This window comes from Aegilops tauschii, chromosome 5 (assembly GCF_002575655.3).
Source record: "Aegilops tauschii subsp. strangulata cultivar AL8/78 chromosome 5, Aet v6.0, whole genome shotgun sequence".
Classification (NCBI taxonomy): domain Eukaryota; kingdom Viridiplantae; phylum Streptophyta; class Magnoliopsida; order Poales; family Poaceae; genus Aegilops; species Aegilops tauschii.
Window position 1 is genome coordinate 4,217,633 of NC_053039.3, and position 22,476 is coordinate 4,240,108.

The following is a 22,476-nucleotide window of genomic DNA, read 5'->3' on the forward strand; positions in this document are numbered from 1 at the left end:
TCAATAATTATTGTTTTACTGATAGATATCTGTATGAAAGCTCATTTGGGGATCACTAACTCCCTGTACCATTCAGTGAAGTGGCATGCACTCTTTTTAAGAGTTGTTAGAATCTTATGCTTGGTTTCAAACTGATTGCCATGTTTTGTGTGTAGAGCACCATTTGGTTTTCTTTCTTTTGCTGCTCATCAACATCAAGTACAGCGTATAAAAGCACATTTGGGGATCACCAATACTAGCACTCGGAGGAACCTGACAATATATTGTAATAACTAAATCATTTCGAATAAATATAACCAGTTTGTAGATATGTGGATAAGTGTATCATGGCAAAGGAGGTGGTCGTGTGAGGAGGAGGCAGTGTGGTTGGGCTCACCGTCGATCTGGATCCCGTGCTGCTGCAGAGGTAGGCGAAGACAAGGCGATATCGGCGATGACTGCTGTGATGGAGTAAGCCAGTGGTGTCGAGTTCGTACCGGGTGTGACGGATCTCAAGTTAGTTGCAGGCTATGGCACGCGTGCGGTTGCAGCTTGTTGGCTGTTGATCGCTGGTTCCGCTTCCTGCTAGTGCATTTGTGAGAGGGATTTGACTTTTTTCTTGTGAAACGAGGGATCTTTGACTTTGACTGCTGACATGGCAGGCGGGATTCCAAAACCAGTGACATGTCCGCATCAATACCACTTTGATTCGGGTTTGGATGAAAATTTTCTGGTTTTGTGACATGCAGGACTAAATGTTGCCCAAAAATTCTTAAGGGACTAGATGTAGACTTTTGGTAAACTTAAGGGATCAAAAGCATACCTTTCTCTTTTCTTTTTTGGTAGACGTATCATGCATGGAACATTCTCCGCTCATTTGGTGTTTCTAACTTCAAAGCTATCTACATCGTGTATGTCTGATTTTAAGTATTCATTCATTGCGCTGCTGGATCCATGCAGTCCACTGTGTGGTAAAATGTCAGAACTAGCCTCAATCCCCTTCAGTTCCAAGAGCACGTGAGGTACCGATGATAGCAGCCTTCCCAACGAGCTGCTCCACCATGTGATGTCCTTCTGGCCAATGTTGGAGGCCATGCACACGAGTCTGCTCTCGACGAGGTGGCGCTATCTCTGGGCCTCTACGCCATTCATTTGCATCGATCACCAGAACTTCATGGATGGTGACAAGTTAGAGAAGTTCGGGGATCGCTTGCTCGTTGCTGCTCTTACGTAACAACACTGCTTCCTTGGATGAATCCCAGATCTTTGTCCACGAAGTTGATACTACCATGTGTTGTGAGTGGATTCTTCATGTCATGATGCACAAAGTTCATCTCCTTCATGTTTCAGGACCTGTATTTCTGGATAGCACAACCATTTTTTGTATACAACACCTCAAAATAGTCAGGCTCCAGTCTCTCTTGTCGAGAGATGAGTTCTTTAGGTCGCTGAACTGCGACTGCTCAGTCCTTGAGCATTTAGAGCTAGAGCATTGTTGTTTGGTGGACTTGATGGAGATCTCATCGAGGTCACTCAAGGTTCTACATATCATTAGCTACCTTATCACCAAGGTGTCCTGATTTGTGCTAGCAATCTTACCCATCTCTCTATCTTAGAATCATGATGTCATTTCTATGCTATATTAACCAGGGATATGTTCTTTCTAGTAACAACTTCAGTTAGCCTAAGATATGACACATTTCAGCTTATGAAAAGCACAACAGTTGGTCATGGTCTACTTCTGGTTCATGGTCTACTTGATGGCCTCTCACATCCGACGACCTTGGAGTTGCAGGCACCATTACCTGAGGTACAAACTAGTTTTCTTTTTATATCCATACAAGTCTAGATGAATATATTTGCTTCTTTGGTTAGATTTTGTTATATAGTTTCTTCTCAGATGTAAATTCAAAGGATCTTCACTTTTTTCAGCTTACTTGTTTCCCCTCCTATATATGTGCTGGTATTATCTTAACAAGCTAGCTTAAAAGTATCGAATAATCAACTACTAAACTCATTGTCATCATTTTGATTTCATCAAAGTTCACATCTGAGAGAGGTTTGCAGACATGCCCAGTGTTCAGCAACCTGACAAGTATGGTGTGGGGTGATTGGAGCCCAGCTGCTTACTTCTACCTGCTGCATCGCCTCCTACATCGCCCGCCCAAGTTGAACGAGCTAAGTCTTAAACTCGAAATGGTAAGCACTCGGAACCATCTCTAAATACCAATTGACCTGCTGGAACAGTAGGACCTCTTAGGCCCTTGCTGATATAATACCTTAATGTTGACACTCTGCAGGAGAAATGTAGTACATGCAAGGATGCTGAATCTGCTTTGCAGTCGACAAGGAGAGCACCGCTGTCGGGCTCAGGCAACTACCCTTGTATCAAGAGAATCAAAATCCACTGCCGTGAAGAAGATTCAAGGGTTAGCTCGTTGGTGCAGGCGTTGCTACCGCTTGCTAGCGGTGTGAAAATCAGCATCGAGCATCGCCGATCTATGCTAATCAAGACCTTGTTTTGTTATGGGAACCTGCCACCTTGTGAGTGTTTTGTTAATTTGTTGGGACATAGTCTTTTGGAGATGCCAACATTAGCGAGAAGTGAGCCTAACAAGAGAGCCACGCTTATTATCAGAAAGTAGTGGCCAAATGAGTTTCGAGATCATGTCTGGATATTTTGTGCGCACATGTTGCGATCGAATTTGCTATATATGTGTGATGGTTGATTTGAGCTAGTTCATCAACGTAGTCTAGTTGAGTGTCCAATGTAGTTGTGTTCTAGCCAAATATTGGATTGTTTTTCTCATATCTATACTGAGCTCACAATAGTGGATGAAAGTGTTGTTGCCGAAATGTCAGGGCATCAGTTCTCACCTTGTGTGCTAGCCAAATTAACCGAGCAATTGTCTTCTACCATTTTAAATGAATCAATTCAAGGAGTTGATTTAAATATGCAGCGACATTGCAACCTTTCTCGTGATTGCTTGTATTTGTGATATTGGCACAACTCATTTGATTCTAACTAGACTGTGTGAAGGATAATTGTTTTGTACTCTATTAGAGAGTTGTGCGAAGGATTATTGTGATGCTATATGTTTTGGTTGTTTTCTGCATATCATTAGTTTTCTGTTCTAGCCCATCAGAATGCCCAAAATCTCTCATGGAGCTGTGGACCAAGCTTGGCATTCACCACCCCATAGAGAGGTTTCTCGTTCAGCTCAAGACCAATTTTACTAGTGAACTCAAGAGAAATTGTTCTTCATCTCTCGTTTGGAATTGTCCTTTTGCACGAGACTGTTGGCAAAGGATTTTCCTAATAAGTGGAGGGGGATTATTTACTATTGCTCTAGACAGTATGATCATTGGATGTTGGATCATATGGAACCAACGAAATGATAAAACTTTGGCAGTGCGGCTCCTAATGTGCAGGGTTGGATCATAATATTTTAAAATGGCCTCAGGAGTATAGAATTCGTGGATAAACATCAAAATGGAGCCACAATAAGGAATCATATAGATTTGAAGTTTTGAACCTACGGCAAGGGATATATTGGCTGGCCCAACAGATGTGCGCATGCGACTACACCTCTCATCTATATAAGAAGTTTTGTTCTTTTTCTTGTTCCTTGTTTTGATTGTTCTGTTTGGTTTGTGTGTTTATTTTCATTTTAAAACATTTTAAATACATATATTTTAAATATTACATTAGTTATTTTTTTAAATATCACTGAACATTTAGAAAATGTTCATGTGGTTAAAAAACTTGTTCGTAGCATTCAAAAATAATTATCAATACATTTAAAAAACTTTTCATGCGTTCTAAAAAGAATGTTCATGAAATTTAAAAAATGTTTACGCAATGCAAAAAGTGTTTGCATAATTAAAAAAATGTTTCACAACATTCTAAAAAATTCACGTGCTATCTGAAAAAGTTCATGTGTTTAAATAAACATTCATGAATTTCAAAATTATATTTATACAATTTAAAAAATAGTGTAGGTTAAAAAAAGTTTCGTTTCATTATAAAAATGTTCAATGCATACTTGAAAATGTTTAACATGTACTTCAAAAATTGTTAAACGTATATATAAAATGATTCAGATGTATAGGAAAAATGTACAATGTCTAAAAGTTAAACATATATTTAAAAAGGTTAATTATGCATTTATAAAATATTAAAATGGTCTAAAAATGTTTCTAATATATATGATAAATTTACAATGTGTTTGAAAAAAAATGAGTTGAAAAAAATGAAAAAGGAAAAAGAAGAAATCAATTACCAGTGGACACCGAAAAAAAACCAAAGACACGTGAAAAAAAGAAAATATTGTTTTAAAAGATAAATATAACCTATTCTAGCATTAAAAAATGAGAAAAATGCAGAGAGAAAAAGCGATACATATCTGAGAAAAAGCGCCTCTAGCGTCGAATCGGGAACCGACGCTCATGCGAACGGAAGTGGGCTGTGGCCTATTAAACTTCACTCCCTCGCTTCCCTTTCTTGTCAGCTGTATGGTGCTGCTGGTTCAGGATTTTGCGATTTTGAATATGTTCGTGAAATTAGAAAAGTTCACGGATTTGTCAAATGTTGGTCGGTTTACAAAAAGTTCATGAATTTAAAAAGGTAAACAAATTTGAAAAAGGAAGTTCATAAAAATAAAAAATATACACGATTTTTGAAAAAACTTCAACATTTAAAAAAACTCATAATTTTGAAAGAGTTCGTGAATTAGAAAAAAAAATCACAAAATTTGATGAATTTGAGAAAAGTTCACAAAAAGGGAAAACGTTCCTGAATTTGAAAAAAATATCCACAAATTTGAGAAAAACATTCATAAATTTAAAAATATTTTAGTAAAAAGTTTGTGAGTTTGAAAAAAGTATGCAAATTTGAAAAAGTTAAAAATCAAAACTCGGTGTCATCATTTTGATTTGATCAAAGTTAACACTCGAGAGAGGTTTGCTGGCATGCCTGGTGTTCAACAACCTTTCTCATGCTTGTTTGTATTCTTGATATTGGCACAACTCATTTGAGTCAAACTAGACTATGTGAAGGGTAAGTTTTTGTTCTTTATTAGAGAAATGTGCGAAGGATCATTTGCAGATGCTATTTCTGGTTTCTTTTTTTGAATATCATTAGTTTTCTTTTCTAGCCCATCGAAATGCTCAAAATCTCTTTTGGACCTGCAGTTTCAGCTCCAACTGGTGAACCTATGTTTCACATTCACCACCCCATGGAGAGGCTTGTCATTCAGCTCAAGACCAACTTTAACATGCCTTTCTTCTGCAAAGCCATAGCGGCTGCTGCTTCAAATATCTTGAAACGAAACAATCCAAAGATCTTCGACAATATTCACCCACAATGGCTTCTTGGTTTTCTGGTTTCAAAAGAGATTTATTCCTCTTTTCTTTCAGGTTGCGATGTCGATACCCCATGTCAGGGCATGTTTGGCCGTCGCGACAAGGTCATCTTTATCACCGCTCTCGCTCTTATGATTGTTGTTCCTCCTTGACAATCCACGAGCGCTCTTGGATCTGGGAGACGTTGGTGGCTTTGGCCTTGGATGACTTGGGCGCTCCTCTATCTTTCCCCTCGTTGTACTTTTGCTTATTGAGGAACACTTCCATCCCAGAAGTGTAGTTTTTGGCAATGTCAAAGAGCTCTGGTGTCGTCTGTGGGGACTTGCGCCTGATCTTTTGAGTCAACTCTGGGCATCAGAGCTCGGCAGAGAAGGTGGTGATCACGTCTGTGTCATGCACTTTGGCCCATGAGTCCTTGACCCAAGAAAAGGGGGGCTCACTTCCTCTTTACTAACCTTTGGAAATGTGCTGCCCAACTGAACAAAAAGTTTTCTTCTGGTTGTTGTTACATGGTTGTACAAATAGTAGATATCTTCTTCACATAAAGCCATTCACTACTAGGGAAAACCCTAGCAGTAGCACGGGTTTTGAGGCTATCAGCAGCGCGGGCTGCTGCGCTACTACTACAGCGCTACAGCTAACTGTTAGTAGTAGCGCGGTCTACATCCGCGCTACTACTATTGACTATATCAGCAACGCTTTTCCGGAACGCGCTACTATTAATCAGCTGTAGCGGTTTCCTAGCCCCGCGCTACTGCTATATCTTTCATCATCCCCGCCCCCCCCCCCCCCCCCCCCCCCCGCTTCCTACCCCGTTTCAGTTTCAATAAATTGCAATTTTCAGATACTAGGTACTACTAGATATCAATTTCATAAAGCATTATAGGTACTAGGTAGTACTCCCTCCGTTCCAAATTACTCGTCGTGGTTTTAGTTCAAATTTATGAACTAGCCTACTAAATCAAAATGTTCTATAAATCAACTAAATCAACTAGGCTACTAAATCAACTAGCCTACTAAATCAACTAAATCAAAATGTTCTAAATCAACTAAATCAACTAGCCTACTATATCAACTAAATCAAAATGTTGCATATGAACTAGCCTACTAAATCAAAATGTAGCAGGGAGGAGGGGCTGTGGTTGGAGGAGGGAGGAGGGGGAAGGAGGGGTGACTGGAGGAGGGAGGAGAGAGTAGGACGGAGGAGGATGGCGGAGCGAGGAGGGGCCGACCGGCGGCGAGTGGAGGGAGGACGGAGGAGGAGGGCGGTACCGAGTCCAGCGAGGAGGAGGAGGTGACGGCGGCGCAGAGGGAGAAGGGGTAGGCGACGGCGGACGGCGGGGGCGATGGCGGCCAACGCGAGGGGTTGAGGGGGTGTCGTGGAATTGTCACGGCAGATGTCCTAGTGTGAGGACTTAGTCATGAGGCTAACGCATCTATGTGGTAGCTTGAGAGGGGTTGATCGGGATGAGAGACACGAGGCGGATCAACACACAAGACAAGGATTTAGACAGCTTCGGGCCCCGGGAAACATCATCCGGTAATAGCCCTACATGCTGTTTGTTGCTAGGTCTCATTATGATCATGAGGGAGTCGCCGCATAAGCCGGCCCTCCTAGTTGTGTCTAACCTTAGAGATTATCTCTTCTCCCTTTTGGGGTGCCCTGCCCCTCCTTATATAAGTTGAAGGAGCGGGTTACATGACTAGTCCTAGTAGGATTAGGATTACTCTATTACAAGTGGAGTCCTAGTTTTGCTTCCTTTGTAAGGGAATATTCCTTATGCCTTTCCTCGTAAGCCGGCCCATCATAGCATGAGCCGGCCTTCTGGGCCTTGGGCCTTGTCATCCATCTGAAACACCCGCCGGGTCACCAATGAGTCACCAGGCCCGACCGGGTTGTCAGTGAGTCACCATTCTTTGGGCGGTTTACCAATGTAACACCAAGTCCCAGCCGGGTCATATCTCTGGCCGGGTCATACCGCGGGGTATATCCCCGACAGGGGGGAGATCGAGTGAGTGTGAGTGTGAGTGGATCAGATAGAGGAGAGTGGGGGGTGGGAGATAGAATAGCTTACTAGTAGCGCGCTATAGGGAAAGGCGCTACTGCTAAACGACCTAGCAGTAGCGCCTTTCACACAGAACGCGCTACTGCTATGTGTCATCATGTAAAAATAGACATCAAAAATACATTGATCATCAATGATCTTTTTGTGTACAATCTAATTCGTCAATACGAGTCCTCACCGGTTTAGGAACCGGGGAAGACTCATATTGCTGCCACAAATTTTACACATAGAGTTCAATGAAGACCAAGTGCTTGTGATAGTTTGAGAAGTAACATATTTAAGGTGGTAGAAACCCTCTTCACGGAGCAAGGTGGGACTAATTTTTTTAGTAAACTTAGCAGTAGCGGGTATTACGTGAATGCGCTACTGCTATGATCTGTAGCAGTAGCGCTCTTCGTATTAACGTGCTGCTACTTAAACTAGCTTTGTGGCGGGGTCGTGGCAATTATAGCAGTAGCGCGTGTTAGAGGAGGCGCGCTACTGCTACTTTTATTTCAGCAGCGAGTTCTGCTGGAGCGCGCTGCTGAGCAGCAGCACCTTATTTTAAAACACGCTGCTGGTAAGATTCTGTGTATAGACTTTTCCCTAGTAGTGATTCCATCATCAAAGCTTCAACGGTGCTAATTTTGTGAGAGTCAAGAGGGAAGTCTTACTAATCTCTTCTGGAACTGTCCATTTGCACAAGAGCAGTGGAACAGAATTTTTCCAAATAAGCAGAGGGGATTTCTATCTAGAGTAAATTTTAGTCTTTACCCCCTACATTGATATTTCTGGCACTAATTACCTCATTTAACAACTTTTCATCCGGGTTACCCTATTTAGCAAAAGGTATGCCAATTTTTACCCCTCTTTTCATGGGTATTGTTACCACCAAAGAGCTACTGGAAGGCAACTACCAACTCCACAACTATGTTGTCAGGTACGCAACTACGTGCGCACTCAAACGGTAGTTTGGGAATAGTTTACTCTATTGGTTGCTAGGCAGACAGTAAACGAGGGATTTAACTAAGTAATAACTTAAGAATAAAATAAGTACTAAGGCTGGTCGTAGTGGGGAGTATTATATAGTAGTATCATGCATATGATACTACCTTTGTAGTGCATAATACCATAAACTAGTATCTTAGGTGTTCCCGAAAAAAAAGTAGTATCTTAGGTGGTCTCATTTGTTGCCATGCATGACATATAGTAGTATATAATTTTATTATGATACAGTCTCATAATATGATACTCAACGCTCTCTTTATTCATTTAATTCTATGTCACTTCGTCAAAATTGCTTAGTTGGCATGCATGATACTAGCTAAAAGGAGAAATAGACTAAGGAGAATTAATGCAACATTTACTCGAGCAAAGGTGGTGTCTAGGTGATGGGTCTCTAGTACTCGGCGGCGTTTAGTGATGTTAATCTATCGACCACTAATACTAGCTAGGTAGCCGCCTCTAGTTATTGCTCTCCTCCTCCACCACCTAATCTCCTCTTCTTCTTCTTCTTCTTCTTCTTCTTCTTAATTTGACTGTTGCCAATCTTCACTCAAAAGAAAAAAAAGACTATTGCCAATCGAACATGCAGTGTTTTGGCTAGTTTTAGCATAGTAACCAAGTTGTGACTACAAATATTTCTCCCAGCAGCTAGAGTCTTGACCTCCTTAACCATGTTCAGAATTTGTGACGGCTCAGCACGGTCTATCAGTCAGCATGTTTATCTAGTGTTGTGTAGTCCAACACTCCAACTACTAGCCGCCCATGTGATCACTGACGCCTGAGGTTTTTCAAAAGAGTAGGCAGTGATATATGCTTAAAGATATTATTTGACCCTCGATTCTGTGCAAATATGATGAGCTACATAATACTTAGGCACTTAATACCTTTCAGTGCTATTTTCTCCTAGTCATTGTCATACAATTAAGTTGCAGACTCCAACTTGATTACCTGCCGAATACTAGTAGAACACAGTACGGTATCTATGCTAGCTACTGAAAAGAGTCAAAGCTCAATTTTCAACAGGAAGAAACACGTGCATGCATTAGTCACAGTGGATACTAGCTAAGCTTGGATGCTAGTTAAGCTAGAAGTAATGTTGGACTTCCCAAACTGTTACTACTAGCTAGCTGCTAGATTAGTTGTCCGTGTGGACCGTGCTGGTATATCAGTTAGTCATACATAGCTTGGTAACCTCTGCACTCGCGCTTTCTCTATATATTCTAGCTATCCATGTTAAGTGTCCTTACCTCCTTCCTGTGTTTTCTATGTGCGGCGCTGAGGACGGCTCAAATTTATGATGCTCACAACCCTCTTTGCCGAGACATATTGAGGTATGTATGCATGCTAGCTAGATCTTCTTTCTAAAGTTAGCGCTGTGGATTAATTAATTTTAACTTGCCAGGTCTCATATATGCACGCTAAATTGCTTAACGATCTGTGATTTTTTTTTCTCTTGGCATATATATCAGTAATATTGTCATGTCAGCTGCATGATATGGTACCGTTGTTTTTCCTTTTACTTTTTTACTCCAAGTCAATATTTGTAAGCCAAGCTAGCTAGATTCGTAGAAACATCCATATGTTATGTTCGGTTAGGCCCTGGGTGCTGTCCATCTTTTCAAAAAAAGTAAGTTATATATGCTTGGTTATTCACTGAGTATATAAAAATGATATTTGTTCTCAAGTAAATTTAAGCATCATGGTTGTATAAGAAGTTCATTCAATTCTAAGTGTATAAAAGGACTCCTAGTCGTATAAGAAGTTTAACGAAAATGATAAGTACCTGACGTCAGGTACTTGCACATGGCAAAATGAACGATTTTTATAGCAATTTGAGTTGATGCGTGGATGGCCATTTTTGTTTACAAGCACGTCAATTTTCCTAGCAAAAAGATAAACAAAGACATATTTGTCATGCTTGCCCACTAAACTTGCCATCCTCAACAAATATAAATTGCCACAAAACGTTCATTTTGCCATGTGCACGTACCCGACGTCAGGTACTTTATGGATTCCAAGTCTAATCAATTTGTTCTCAAGTAAATTTAAGCATCATATATAGTTCTATAAGCATCATGCATGGTGTACAATATATACTCTCACGTCTTAACAGTCCATTTATGTGACGTCCATAAAAGGACTCCTAGTCGATCCAACTCATAGAGATGGGCCTAACAAAATGAAGGGGATGGAGTAACTCATACTAATGTTCTTGCAGGCCAAATAACAACATGGACTTAGCAAGTCTCACCGCAGTGTGGTGGGCTGTGGCTCTTCTTTTCATCACCGTGTTAGTCACCAAGATTTCAAGAGCAAGAGTCACCACCGTTGATCTACATCGTACAACAGGTCAACTTCCTCCCCTGGTGAATGGAGTTGCTCTCCTAAAACTATTACCTACCCTTTTGAACAAGGGTCTACCGGCAATGGTGAATGATCTATATGTCAAATATGGCAGTGTATTCATGGTAAGTTCATTTGGAGTGAAGGTAACACTCTTGATCGGGCCAGAGGTGACGGCTCATTTCTTCCAAGGTCTGGAGTCGGAGATTAGCCACGGTAATCTGTTTGAGTTCACTGTGCCCATGTTTGGTGAAGCAGTGGGTTATGGCAGAGATACCGCCACCCGAACTGAACAAATGCGCTTCCATATCGAAGCACTGAGACCATCAAGGTTGAGGAGCCATGTTTATCCCATGCTTCAAGAAGTGGAGGTGCGTAGCAAACAGGCTGTGCCCTTACTCATCTGTTATTTTTGCCCCAGAAAAGGGCCTCTAGCTCGGTTTATGCATGTAGGCATCTTTTCATTACAAAGTTTAAACCATAAATTACTCATCTATTCTAGAATACATGTTTACATACAAGTTGCACAAAACTTATGTTGTATTGATGCATTTATGCAGGGTTACTTTGCAAAATGGGGAGAGGAAGGCATTGTTGATCTAAAGCTTGAGTTCGAGAAGTTACTCATGTTGATCTCAAGCAGATGTTTGCTCGGAAAAGAGGTTCGGGAGAACATGTTTGATGAAGTCTACACACTTTTTCACGAGATTGAAGATAATGGTGTGACCTTGATTAGCTTCTTGTTCCCATATCTCCCAACTCCAGCAAACCGGAAGCGAGATAAAGCACGCATCAGGCTAACACAAATCCTTTCTGATGTCGTCGATTCCCGTAAGAACTCCGGCAGAGTTGAGGATGATACATTGCAGAAATTGATCGACTCTAAGTACAAAGATGGTCGCCCTACAACGGTAGAAGAGGTAGTCGGGCTAATCATTGGCCTGTTGTTTGCTGGAAAACACACCAGCTCTCACACTAGTACTTGGACTGCAGCTTGTTTACTCAGCCATCCAACTTTCTTGAGAGCTGCCATTGAGGAGCAACAACAAATCAGTAGCAAATACAAGGACATGGGGCTAGACTACAATGCATTTATAGAGATGGATACACTACATAGATGCATCAAGGAGGCGCTAAGGAAGCATCCTCCAACACCAATGCTGGTCCGCAGGGCACATAAGCAATTCATGGTGAAGACGAAAGAGGGCAAAGAATATGACATCCCGCAAGACCACATCGTAGCAACTCCTACTATAGTGACTAATAACATCTCTTATATCTATAAGGACCCTCAGGTATATGATCCATGCCGGTTTGGCCCCGAAAGAAGAGAGGACAAAGTTGGTGGCAAGTTCTCTTACACGTCATTTAGTGGTGGAAGACACATTTGCACCGGGGAGGCCTATGCTTACATGCAACTTAAAGTGATATGGAGCCATTTGCTGAGGAACTTTGAGCTCGAATTGATCTCCCCTTTCCCCAAGACAGACTGGAGCAAGTTCTTGCCAGAGCCACAAGGAAAACTACTCGTAAAATATAAGAGGAATGGCATTTTGCAGTCACTTAATTAGTTGATCTACTGCAACCTATATGTGTATATGTACGCTTACTTCTGTGTAATATCAACGCAATCGTGTTTGGATGCCACATTTAGTGGCGGACTTGGCTTTGAGTGCCAGTAGTTCCGTACCCACAATTATGTTCATCAAGAAATAAATACATAGTCTTGGTTGGTTTCTATGTCATCCGTCCTTTTGTGTCCTTCCACTACTTTTTTCTGTTGCATTTGAAAAGATTCCTGGTTGGCAGACTTTGTGAGGCTTGCACTAAATGGAGTATTCACCCCTAAAAAAACCAAATGGAGTACTCACTATTCACTACTGAAATGGCCTGGATTGGTAGTGCGTCCTGTTGGACACTCGGCAAAGGCCTCATAAACCGACTGCAAAAAAAATGCCCTCGGCTAAGGCTGGACACTCGGCAAAGCCTGTTCTTTGACAAGTGCCATTCAGAAAGCACTCGGCAAAGACCTTGACACGTATGGTGGCCTTCATCTGAAAAGGATATTCCTACCATGCATCTGTGATCTTTTGTCAGTAATAGCATAATCTGTAGCAGTGTGCGCGTTTCAAGTTCTTGTTGAAAACCACGGCCTCTTTCTCCCGATTATTTTTTGAATTTTTCTAGTATTTATTTTGATTTTTTTTCTGAGCGGGAGCAGATGAGCCTGGGCACCGAGTTGGATTTCCGACCAAAGAGGACCTTCCTTACAAAAAGGGCCACTGATTATTTACACACACACACACACAGAGAGAGAGAGAGAGAGAGAGAGAGAGAGAGAGAATATTTTGCTAGTTAAATTCATAGTCAAAACTACAAACCACAAGCGAGGGAGTAGTATTTTGTCTGGTAGTCATTGCCAGACCCAGACTATTAGGTTGCAAACTCCAACTCGGGCACGAAACCATGGATTACGACTAGCTAGGACTTGACGTTCCATACGTGGGGAGTACAGCAGCACTGGTAAAAGACAGCACGCTATGTACTCAAAAGTCGAAGATATTTCCAACCAAGAAGAACCAACGGTCGGGCTCGGGCATTAGTCACAGTGTGGCTGCTAGCTAGGAGTAGCTGTAATTGATGTTGGACTTCCCAGACTGCACTCACTCACTCTCTCTGTATATATTCTATATATCGATGTTCATATCCTTAGTTGCCTTCCTGCGTGTTACTCCGCACAGATCTCGCACTCACTCACTGCTAGTTAGCTAGCTAGCAGAGATTGCAGCCCTAATTTGATGATAGTGCAGACATACCATTTAACTAGCTACTAGCTAGTACGTGAAAGAGACGAATAAGCTTCTACGTATTGAGGTATGCATGCATGCTGCCACCTCTTCTGTTCATTAGAGTTTGGTGCATGCGCGTTGTTGAGGCAATATAATGAAACCGTGCATAGTCTATTCTACTAGCTAGTATTCCCTACTTCATGCATGCGTGGTTATATAACAAGTTTATTCAGCTGTTGTATATGTAGGTAACTGTACAATATATGCACTGTCAACAGAACAAGAACAGTCCATTTAGAGATGGGCCTAATGAAATGAATGGGAGGGAGAGTAACTCATACTAATGTTCTTGCAGGTCAAATAAACATCATCATGGACTTGACAAGTCTCACTGCCATGTGGTGGGCCATAGCTCTTCTTTTCATTACTGTATTGGCCACCAAGATCACAAGAGCAAGAATCACCAACATTGATCCACAGCGTACAACAGGCCAACTTCCACCCATGGTGAATGGACTTGCTCTCCTAGGATTATTACCTACCCTTCTGAAGAAGGGTCTACCACCTATGGTCAATTATCTATATGTTAACTATGGCAGTGTCTTCACTGTAAGTTGCTTTGGAGTGATCAAGGTAACACTCTTGATCGGGCCAGAGGCGACGACTCATTTCTTCCAAGGTTTGGAGTCAGAGATTAGCCATGGTAATCTGCTTGAGTTCACAGTGCCCATGTTTGGCAAGGCAGTTGGTTATGGTAGAGATACCGCCACCCGAATGGAACAAATGCGCTTCCACAGTGAAGCACTGAGGGCATCCAGGTTAAGGAGCCATGTTTCTCCAATGCTTCAAGAAGTGGAGGTGGGCCTTTTTACTCTTTGTGTGTGTGTGTGTGTGTGATGGATGGGTGGTATATTAATTAACTCATGTATATGCACAGGATTTCTTTGCAAAGTGGGGAGAGAAAGGCGTAGTTGATCTAAAGCTTGAGTTCGAGCAGCTACTTATGTTGATATCAGGCTGATGTTTGCTTGGAAAAGAGGTCCGGGAGAATATGTTTGATGAAGTCTACACACTTTTTCGCGAGATCGAAAAGGGTGTGACCTTGATCAGCTTCTTGTTCCCATATCTCCCAACTCCAGCAAACTGGCAGCGTGATAGGGCGCGTATAAGGCTAACAGAGATCCTCTCTAATGTTGTCGAGTCCCGTAAGAGCTCCGGGCGAGTGGAGGAGGACACGCTGCAGAAACTGATTGACTCCAAGTACAAAGATGGTCGCCCTACAACAGTAGAAGAGGTAGTCGGGTTGATCATTGGCTTGCTGTTTGCTGGAAAACACACCAGCTCTCATACTAGTACTTGGACTGGAGCTCGTCTTCTCAGCCATCCAGCCTTCTTAAGAGCTGCCATTGAGGAGCAACATCAAGTCGCCAAGAAATACAAGGACGGACTAGAATACAATGCCTTCTTAGAGATGGATACGCTGCATAATTGCATCAAGGAGGCGCTGCGGAAGAACCCTGCGACACCACTGCTGGTTCGCAGGGTCCATAAGCGCTTCACGGTGCAGACGAAAGAAGGCCAACAATATGACATCCCGCAGGACTACATCGTAGCAACTCCTACTATAGTAAACAACAATATCCCTTACATTTATACGGACCCTCAGGTGTATGATCCAAATCGGTTTGGCCCCGAAAGAAGAGAGGACAAAGTGGGTGGCAAGTTCTCTTACACATCATTTGGTGGTGGAAGGCACGTTTGCACCGGAGAGGCTTATGCTTACATGCAACTCAAAGTGATATGGAGCCATTTGCTGAGGAACTTTGATCTCGAATTGGTCTCTCCCTTCCCTAACACAGACTGGAGCAAGTTCTTGCCAGATCCACAGGGAAAATTACTCGTGAGATATACGAGAAATGGAATTTAATTTGCAGTCGCTTAACTATGTGATCTACTTCTACGTGTATTCATGCAATCAATATGTACTGTATGCATATGTCTTTTCATATGTGTAACCTACAAAAAAGCATGTTTGTATTTGTGTGATGCATACTTGTATTGGGAGACAATCATGTTGCGTTGAGTAGCGGACTAGGGGTTGAGTATGGTCAATACCCACAACTATGTCCATAATAAATAAATAAATATATTGTGTTTGTTGCTTTCGATGTCTTTCCTCTTTTTTATCCTTTCACTTCTCCTTTGTTTTGTTCATTCGAAAAAATTCGTGGTAGGCACACTATCTTGCACTGATATTCCTTGCAATCTTGCACTGATATTGACAATGACGGAACGAGAGCGCGGAGTGGAGGGGAGGGGTGGTCACTCGTCAGTGGTGACTCCGATGAATAGTCTATTTTCACTTGGAAACTTATCACCGATGAGCCCATGGGTTCCTCCATGTCCCGTCACTACCCATATATATAGGAGACATACTATAATTTCTTAGTGTCCCGATCATGCACACAATGGCAACCATGTACGTCAACCCAAGGTTAAACTTGAACTGGTTCTTAAATATTAATTATAATACAAAATTTGGGTAGTACATTCATCTTTCTCATACAACTGAGTAGATTCCTTTCTCAGGTAGCAGCCCAGGTGTGCACTAAAAGCATCTTCCCAACCATCAGAAATAAGACCTGCATGTCTTTCTTTTTGTTTACTTATACAATTGTCTACTCTTAGTCCACAAAAGAGTAGCATGAGTGCATGCCAGTCTAAGCTGAAACTTGAAACGAATCATAGATACACGTAATTTCCTTGCTCGTGACGTGACAAGCAGAGTAGAAAATTTTCCCCAGTTAGCAGTATCATTAAATTTGCATGGTAGAATGGTCATGTTTGTCACGTAGTAACGGATGGGTTTTTGAGCCTTCATGAAATCCTACATGATCTCAACTCTAACGGATGTAATGCGGTGGTGCTTAAGTTGGACTTTGAAAAAGCCTACGACTCGGTTAACTGGTCCTTCCTATGCGATGTCTTGATAGCCAAGGGTTTTGATAGTGGGTACGTTCACCGGATCATGCAGCTTGTGAGTGGTGGCTACACTGCTGTCTCGGTGAATGGCCCCTACTTAAAAAATGGCAAGGGCCTAAGGCAGGGTGACCCTATATCTCCCCTTCTCTTCAATTTCGTGGCCGACGCTTTCTCTTGCATTCTTAACAGGGTTGCTTCCTTGGGCCATATCCTCCCAGTGTGGTCTAACCTTCTGCCGGCTGGTATATCCCACCTTCAATACACTGATTATACTATAATCATGGTCCAAAACGACGATCGGTGCCTGGCTAACCTTCTTTCTTCTCCGCTTCCAAGAGATGTCTGGCCTCCGTATTAATTTTTTGAAAAGCGAGGTGCTTGTTCTCGGGGCTTCCCCTGGTGAGCCTCGACGGGTGGTCGATCTTCTCAACTGCTCCCTTGGTGTCTTCCCATTTAAATACCTTGGTCTACCAATCCCCCCCCCCTAAAAAACTTCTGTCCAAGGAGTTCTTATTCTTGGTGTCTAAGGTGGGTAATAGGGTGCTACCTTGGAGGGGCAGGTATAATTCTACGGCTGGCAAGGTTTCTCTGATCAACGCCTACATGTCTTCCATCCCCATGTTCCTAATGGGCTTCTATCGTCTCCCGGAGGGGATACATGCTGGTTTCAATAAGCACATGAGTGGCTTCTATTGGAACACCGCGGATAACAAAAAGAAGTACAGACTTGTTAACTGGAAGCTTATGTGTAAACCTAAGGATTTGGGGGGCTTGGGGATCCTCAACACCTCCATTATGAACAAATGCTTTATTCTCAAATGGTGGTGGCGAATCCTTCATACTGATTCTGATGTTCTCTGGGTGCGCATTTTGAAAGCCAAGTACTTCCCCTCTTCCCATCCGCTTGTGGCTAATCCTGGCTTTGGTTCTGGGTGTTTGGTATCTCAATTTTGGCGCCAGCTCCTGCTGGTACGTGACGAGTTCAAATAGTTGGTGAAGTTCTCTGTTGGTAATGGTTATGTTGTCCGTTTTTGGTTGCATTGGTGGGTTGGAGACGTTCGTCTTGCTTTGTCTCTTCATGTGCCTTTTTTCGATAAAGGGTGCTTTATTGACTCATAATATAGCATCGAGGGATACAATTACAATGAGCCACACCCGGCCTCTGCATAATTTGGATGCACACAGCCAACACACACCAAAGGATCACACCGGCAAAAAGCAAGTCATACAAGACCGAAGCTATGCCTAAGTGAAAGGTAAAAGAAAGAAAGAAAAAAAAGTCATGAAGCGATACAAACAGCGATTGACGATGTGCAACGATAACCATCGGCACCAACTATGTCATGAGAACACAACGACCACGAAAACGGTTGTTCAAAAGCGACGCCTCCAAGAAGGAAACGACACATAAGTGACGCCGTCGCCAGATCCAACACCTGAAAGTCGGATCATAGTTTTTCACCCTGAAGATCAAGTCAGAGCAAATTCCGAGCAATGCCTTCGTCAGGGTAACGACGCCAAAAAACGCCGCCATTGCCAGGCATAACCGATAAGAGGCTAGACCTATAGGGTTTTCACCCTGGAGCTCAAGATCAGGTACTCGAGATGCACCAACCAATCGAATTCGTCCTGTGTTATCTCCTCCACTTGCCACGAGCCTAGTTGTTGCAAACACGCACTGACCTAACAGCGGGTGAGCATGCCCACATAAGCAAGCAACTGAACCGCTACAAGAGCTGCTCACCACGACACGATAGACATTGACGATAGAGGCCATGTAGTATCTTTCGAGGAGCAACTGATGGCTAATCTGAATTAGACAACACCACCATGGGTCGCCACAAACTCCATCGTCCTTGCCCACGAAGGCCCAGATCCAAGGCACGACGCCTCCTTGACGGCGGCGCGGGCGACGGTTGCGGCAACCGCTACTTGTTCAGCGGCACATCCCATCCGGCCCCTAAGCAGGAGAGGGGCCCACCAGCCGCGTCGGGCCACGGCGAGCCAACTCTCAAGGATGGGATGCAGGGCAGCAGCGGCTCCCTTTCCTCTGCCGCACGGAGCGCCCACTGCATGAGTGACGGCGCCGCCAGGGAGAGGGGAAGACACACAGGCGTTCCAGCGAGGCCGCCATTACTGCATATCCATGTCGCCATTGCAACCAGCACCTCCATTGCGTCAAGTTACTGGTCGCACAAGGTCTCACGCTGTCCGAAACGCATCACGGACGGAGCCACGCCACCGTCGCAGGTTGCAAGGGACAGCCAGCCGGAGCTGGCCAGCGGCGGCGACGAGGGACGGGCGCACAGAGGATGCCCCGAGAAAAGTGGATCGACTCGCTAGTAGAGTAGACTAGAAAATTATGCCTGATGACCCACAAGTATAGGGGATCTATCGTAGTCCTTTCGATAAGTAAGAGTGTCAAACCCAACGAGGAGCATAAGGAAATGATAAGCAATTTTCAGTAAGGTATTCTCTGCAAACACTGAAATTATCGGTAGCAGATAGTTTTGTGATAAGGTAATTTGTAACGAGTAACAAGTAACAAGTGTAAATAAAGTGCAGCAAGGTGGCCCAATCCTTTTTGTAGCAAAGGACAAGCCTGGACAATTTCTTATATGAAGGAAAACGCTCACGAGGACACATGGGAATTATCGTCAAGCTAGTTTTCATCATGCTCATATGATCCGCGTTCGGTACTTTGATAATTTGATATGTGGGTGGACCGATGCTTGGGTGCTGTCCTTACTGTTGGAAATATGCCCTAGAGGCAATAATAAATAGGTTATTATTATATTTCCTTGTTCATGATAATCGTTTATTATCCATGCTGGAATTGTATTGATAGGAAACTCAGATACATGTGTGGATACATAGACAACACCATGTCCCTAGTAAGCCTCTAGTTGACTAGCTCGTTGATCAATAGATGGTTACGGTTTCCTGACCATGGACATTGGATGTCGTTGATAACGGGATCACATCATTAGGAGAATGATGTGATGGACAAGACCCAATCCTAAGCCTAGCACAAGATCGTATAGTTCGTTTGCTCAGAGCTTTTCTAATGTCAAGTATCAGTTCCTTAGACCATGAGATTGTGCAACTCCCGGATACCGTAGGAATGCTTTCGGTGTACCAAACGTCACAACGTAACTGGGTGGCTATAAAGGTGCACTACAGGTATCTCTGAAAGTGTCTGTTGGGTTGGCACGAATCGAGACTGGGATTTGTCACTCCGTGTAAACGGAGAGGTATCTCTGGGCCCACTCGGTAAGACATCATCATAATGTGCACAATGTGACCAAGGAGTTGATCACGGGATGATGTGTTACGGAACGAGTAAAGAGACTTGCCGGTAATGAGATTGAACAAGGTATCAGGATACCGACGATCGAATCTCGGGCAAGTAACATACCGATTGACAAAGGGAATTGTATACGGGATTGATTGAATCCTCGACATCGTGGTTCATCCGATGAGATCATCGTGGAACATGTGGGAGCCAACATGGGTATCCAGATCCCGCTGTTGGTTATTGACCGGAGAGTCGTCTCGGTCATGTCTGCATGTCTCCCGAACCCGTAGGGTCTACACACTTAAGGTTCGGTGACGCTAGGGTTATAGAGATATTAGTATGCGGTAACCCAAAAGTTGTTCGGAGTCCCGGACATCACGAGGAGTTCCGGAATGGTCCGGAGGTAAAGATTTATATATGGGAAGTCTTATTTTGGTCGCCGGAAAAGTTCCGCACTTTATCGGTATTGTACCGGGAGTGCCGAAAGGGGTCCGGGGGTCCACCAAGGGGTCGACCAGCCCCGGGGGGGCCACATGGGCTGTGGGGGTGCGCCTTGGCCTATATGGGCCAAGGGAACCAGCCCCAAGAGGCCCATGCGCCAAGAGATAAGATAAAGGGAGAGTCCTAAAGGGGACTCCTCCCTGGCCGCACCCTTACTTGGAGGAAGGGCCAAGGCTGCGCCCCCCCTCTCCCTTGGCCCTATATATAGTGGGGGGGAGGGAGGGCAGCAATATCCTAGCCCCTGGCGCCTCCCTCTCCCTCCCGTGACACCTCTCCCTCCCGTTAGTGCTTGGCGAAGCCCTACCGGGATCCCCGCTACTTCCACCACCACGCCGTCGTGCTGCTGGATCTTCATCAACCTCTCCTCCCCCCTTGTTGGATCAAGAAGGAGGAGACGTCGCTGCTCCGTACGTGTGTTGAACGCGGAGGTGCCGTCCGTTCGGCGCTAGGATCATCGGTGATTTGGATCACGACGAGTACGACTCCATCAACCCCGTTCTCTTGAACGCTTCCACTCGCGATCTACAAGGGTATGTAGATGCACTCCCCTTCCCCTCGTTGCTATATTACTCCATAGATTGATCTTGGTGATGCGTAGAAAATTTTGAATTTCTGCTACGTTCCCCAACAGTGGCATCATGAGCTAGGTCTATGCGTAGTTTCTATGCACGAGTAGAACACAAAGAAGTTGTGGGCATAGATGTTGCCAATTCTTCTTGCCGCTACTAGTCTTATCTTGTTTTGGCGGCATTGTGGGATGAAGCGGCCCGGACCGACCTTACACGTACGCTTACGTGAGACAGGTTCCACCAACTGACATGCACTAGTTGCATAAGGTGGCTAGCGGGTGTCTGTCTCTCCCACTTTAGTCGGAACAGATTCGATGAAAAGGGTCCTTATGAAGGGTAAATAGAAATTGGCATATCACGTTGTGGTTTTACGTAGGTAAGAAACGTTCTTGCTAGAAACCTATACAAGCCACGTAAAACTTGCAACAACAATTAGAGGACGTCTAACTTGTTTTTGCAGCATGTGCTATGTGATGTGATATGGCCAGAAGATGTGATGAATGATATATGTGATGTATGAGATTGATCATATTCTTGTAATAGGAATCACGACTTGCATGTCGATGAGTATGACAACCGGCAGGAGCCATAGGAGTTGTCTTTATTTTTTGTATGACCTGCGTGTCATTGAATAACGCCATGTAAATTACTTTACTTTATTGCTAAGCGCGTTAGCCATAGAAGTAGAAGTAATCGTTGGCATGACAACTTCATGAAGACACAATGATGGAGATCATGATGATGGAGATCATGGTGTCATGCCGGTGACAAAGATGATCATGGTGCCCCGAAGATGGAGATCAAAGGAGCAAAATGATATTGGCCATATCATGTCACTATTTGATTGCATGTGATGTTTATCATGTTATGCATCTTATTTGCTTAGAGCGACAGTAGTAAGTAAGATGATCCCTCACTAAAATTTCAAGAGACGTGTTTCCCCTAACTGTGCACCGTTGCGAAGGTTTGTTGTTTCGAAGCACCACATGATGATCGGGTGTGATAGATTCTAACGTTCGAATACAACGGGTGTTGACGAGCCTAGCATGTACAGACATGGCCTCGGAACACATGCAAAACACTTAGGTTGACTTGACGAGCCTAGCATGTACAGACATGGCCTCGGAACACAAGAGATTGAAAGATCGAACATGAGTCGTATAGTAGATACGATCAACATGGAGATGTTCACCGATGATGACTAGTCCGTCTCACGTGATGATCGGACACGGCCTAGTTTGACTCGGATCATGTATCACTTAGATGACTAGAGGGATGTCTATCTGAGTGGGAGTTCAATAATCAGATGAACTTCATTATCATGAACATAGTCAAAAGGTCTTTGCAAATTATGTCATACGCTTTAGTTCTACTGTTTAAGATATGTTCCTAGAGAAAAATTTAGTTGAAAGTTGGTAGTAGCAATTATGCGGACTGGGTCCGTAAACTGAGGATTGTCCTCATTGCTGCACAGAAGGCTTATGTCCTTAATGCACCGCTCGGTGTGCTGAACCTCAGCGTCGTCTGTAGATGTTGCGAAACATCTGACATACACGTTTTGATGACTACGTGATAGTTCAGTGCGTAATGCTAACGGTTTA

At 43.5% G+C, this 22,476-nt stretch overlaps 3 protein-coding genes and 1 pseudogene across 4 annotated transcripts; all 4 read left to right on the forward strand.

Moving 5' to 3' along the window:
* Positions 1 to 433: 433 nt before the first annotated feature.
* LOC109745895 (F-box protein At4g22280-like) lies at positions 434 to 2,587 on the forward strand (annotated as a pseudogene).
* A 6,947-nt stretch (positions 2,588 to 9,534) lies between these two features.
* LOC109745900 (obtusifoliol 14-alpha demethylase) lies at positions 9,535 to 12,380 on the forward strand. Of its 2 annotated transcripts, none has more exons than XM_020305009.4 (3): positions 9,535 to 9,724; positions 10,612 to 11,107; positions 11,297 to 12,380. In XM_020305009.4, exons 1-3 carry the CDS (start codon positions 9,624 to 9,626, stop codon positions 12,305 to 12,307), a joined length of 1,608 nt encoding a protein of 535 aa, XP_020160598.1. In that variant the 5' UTR covers positions 9,535 to 9,623; the 3' UTR covers positions 12,308 to 12,380. The 2 variants fall into 2 exon arrangements, with proteins under 2 accessions (XP_020160598.1, XP_045084164.1); XM_045228229.2 differs by lacking the exon at positions 9,535 to 9,724 and adding an exon at positions 9,762 to 9,891.
* Positions 12,381 to 12,488: 108 nt separating this feature from the next.
* Positions 12,489 to 15,681, forward strand: LOC141023245 (obtusifoliol 14-alpha demethylase-like). The gene is made up of 3 exons (XM_073499602.1): positions 12,489 to 13,610; positions 13,881 to 14,383; positions 14,463 to 15,681. Exons 2-3 carry the CDS (start codon positions 13,898 to 13,900, stop codon positions 14,544 to 14,546), a joined length of 570 nt encoding a protein of 189 aa, XP_073355703.1. The 5' UTR covers positions 12,489 to 13,610; positions 13,881 to 13,897; the 3' UTR covers positions 14,547 to 15,681.
* LOC123493873 (obtusifoliol 14-alpha demethylase) lies at positions 14,577 to 15,452 on the forward strand. The gene has a single exon (XM_045228146.2). It carries the CDS (start codon positions 14,577 to 14,579, stop codon positions 15,450 to 15,452), a length of 876 nt encoding a protein of 291 aa, XP_045084081.2.
* Positions 15,682 to 22,476: the final 6,795 nt, after the last annotated feature.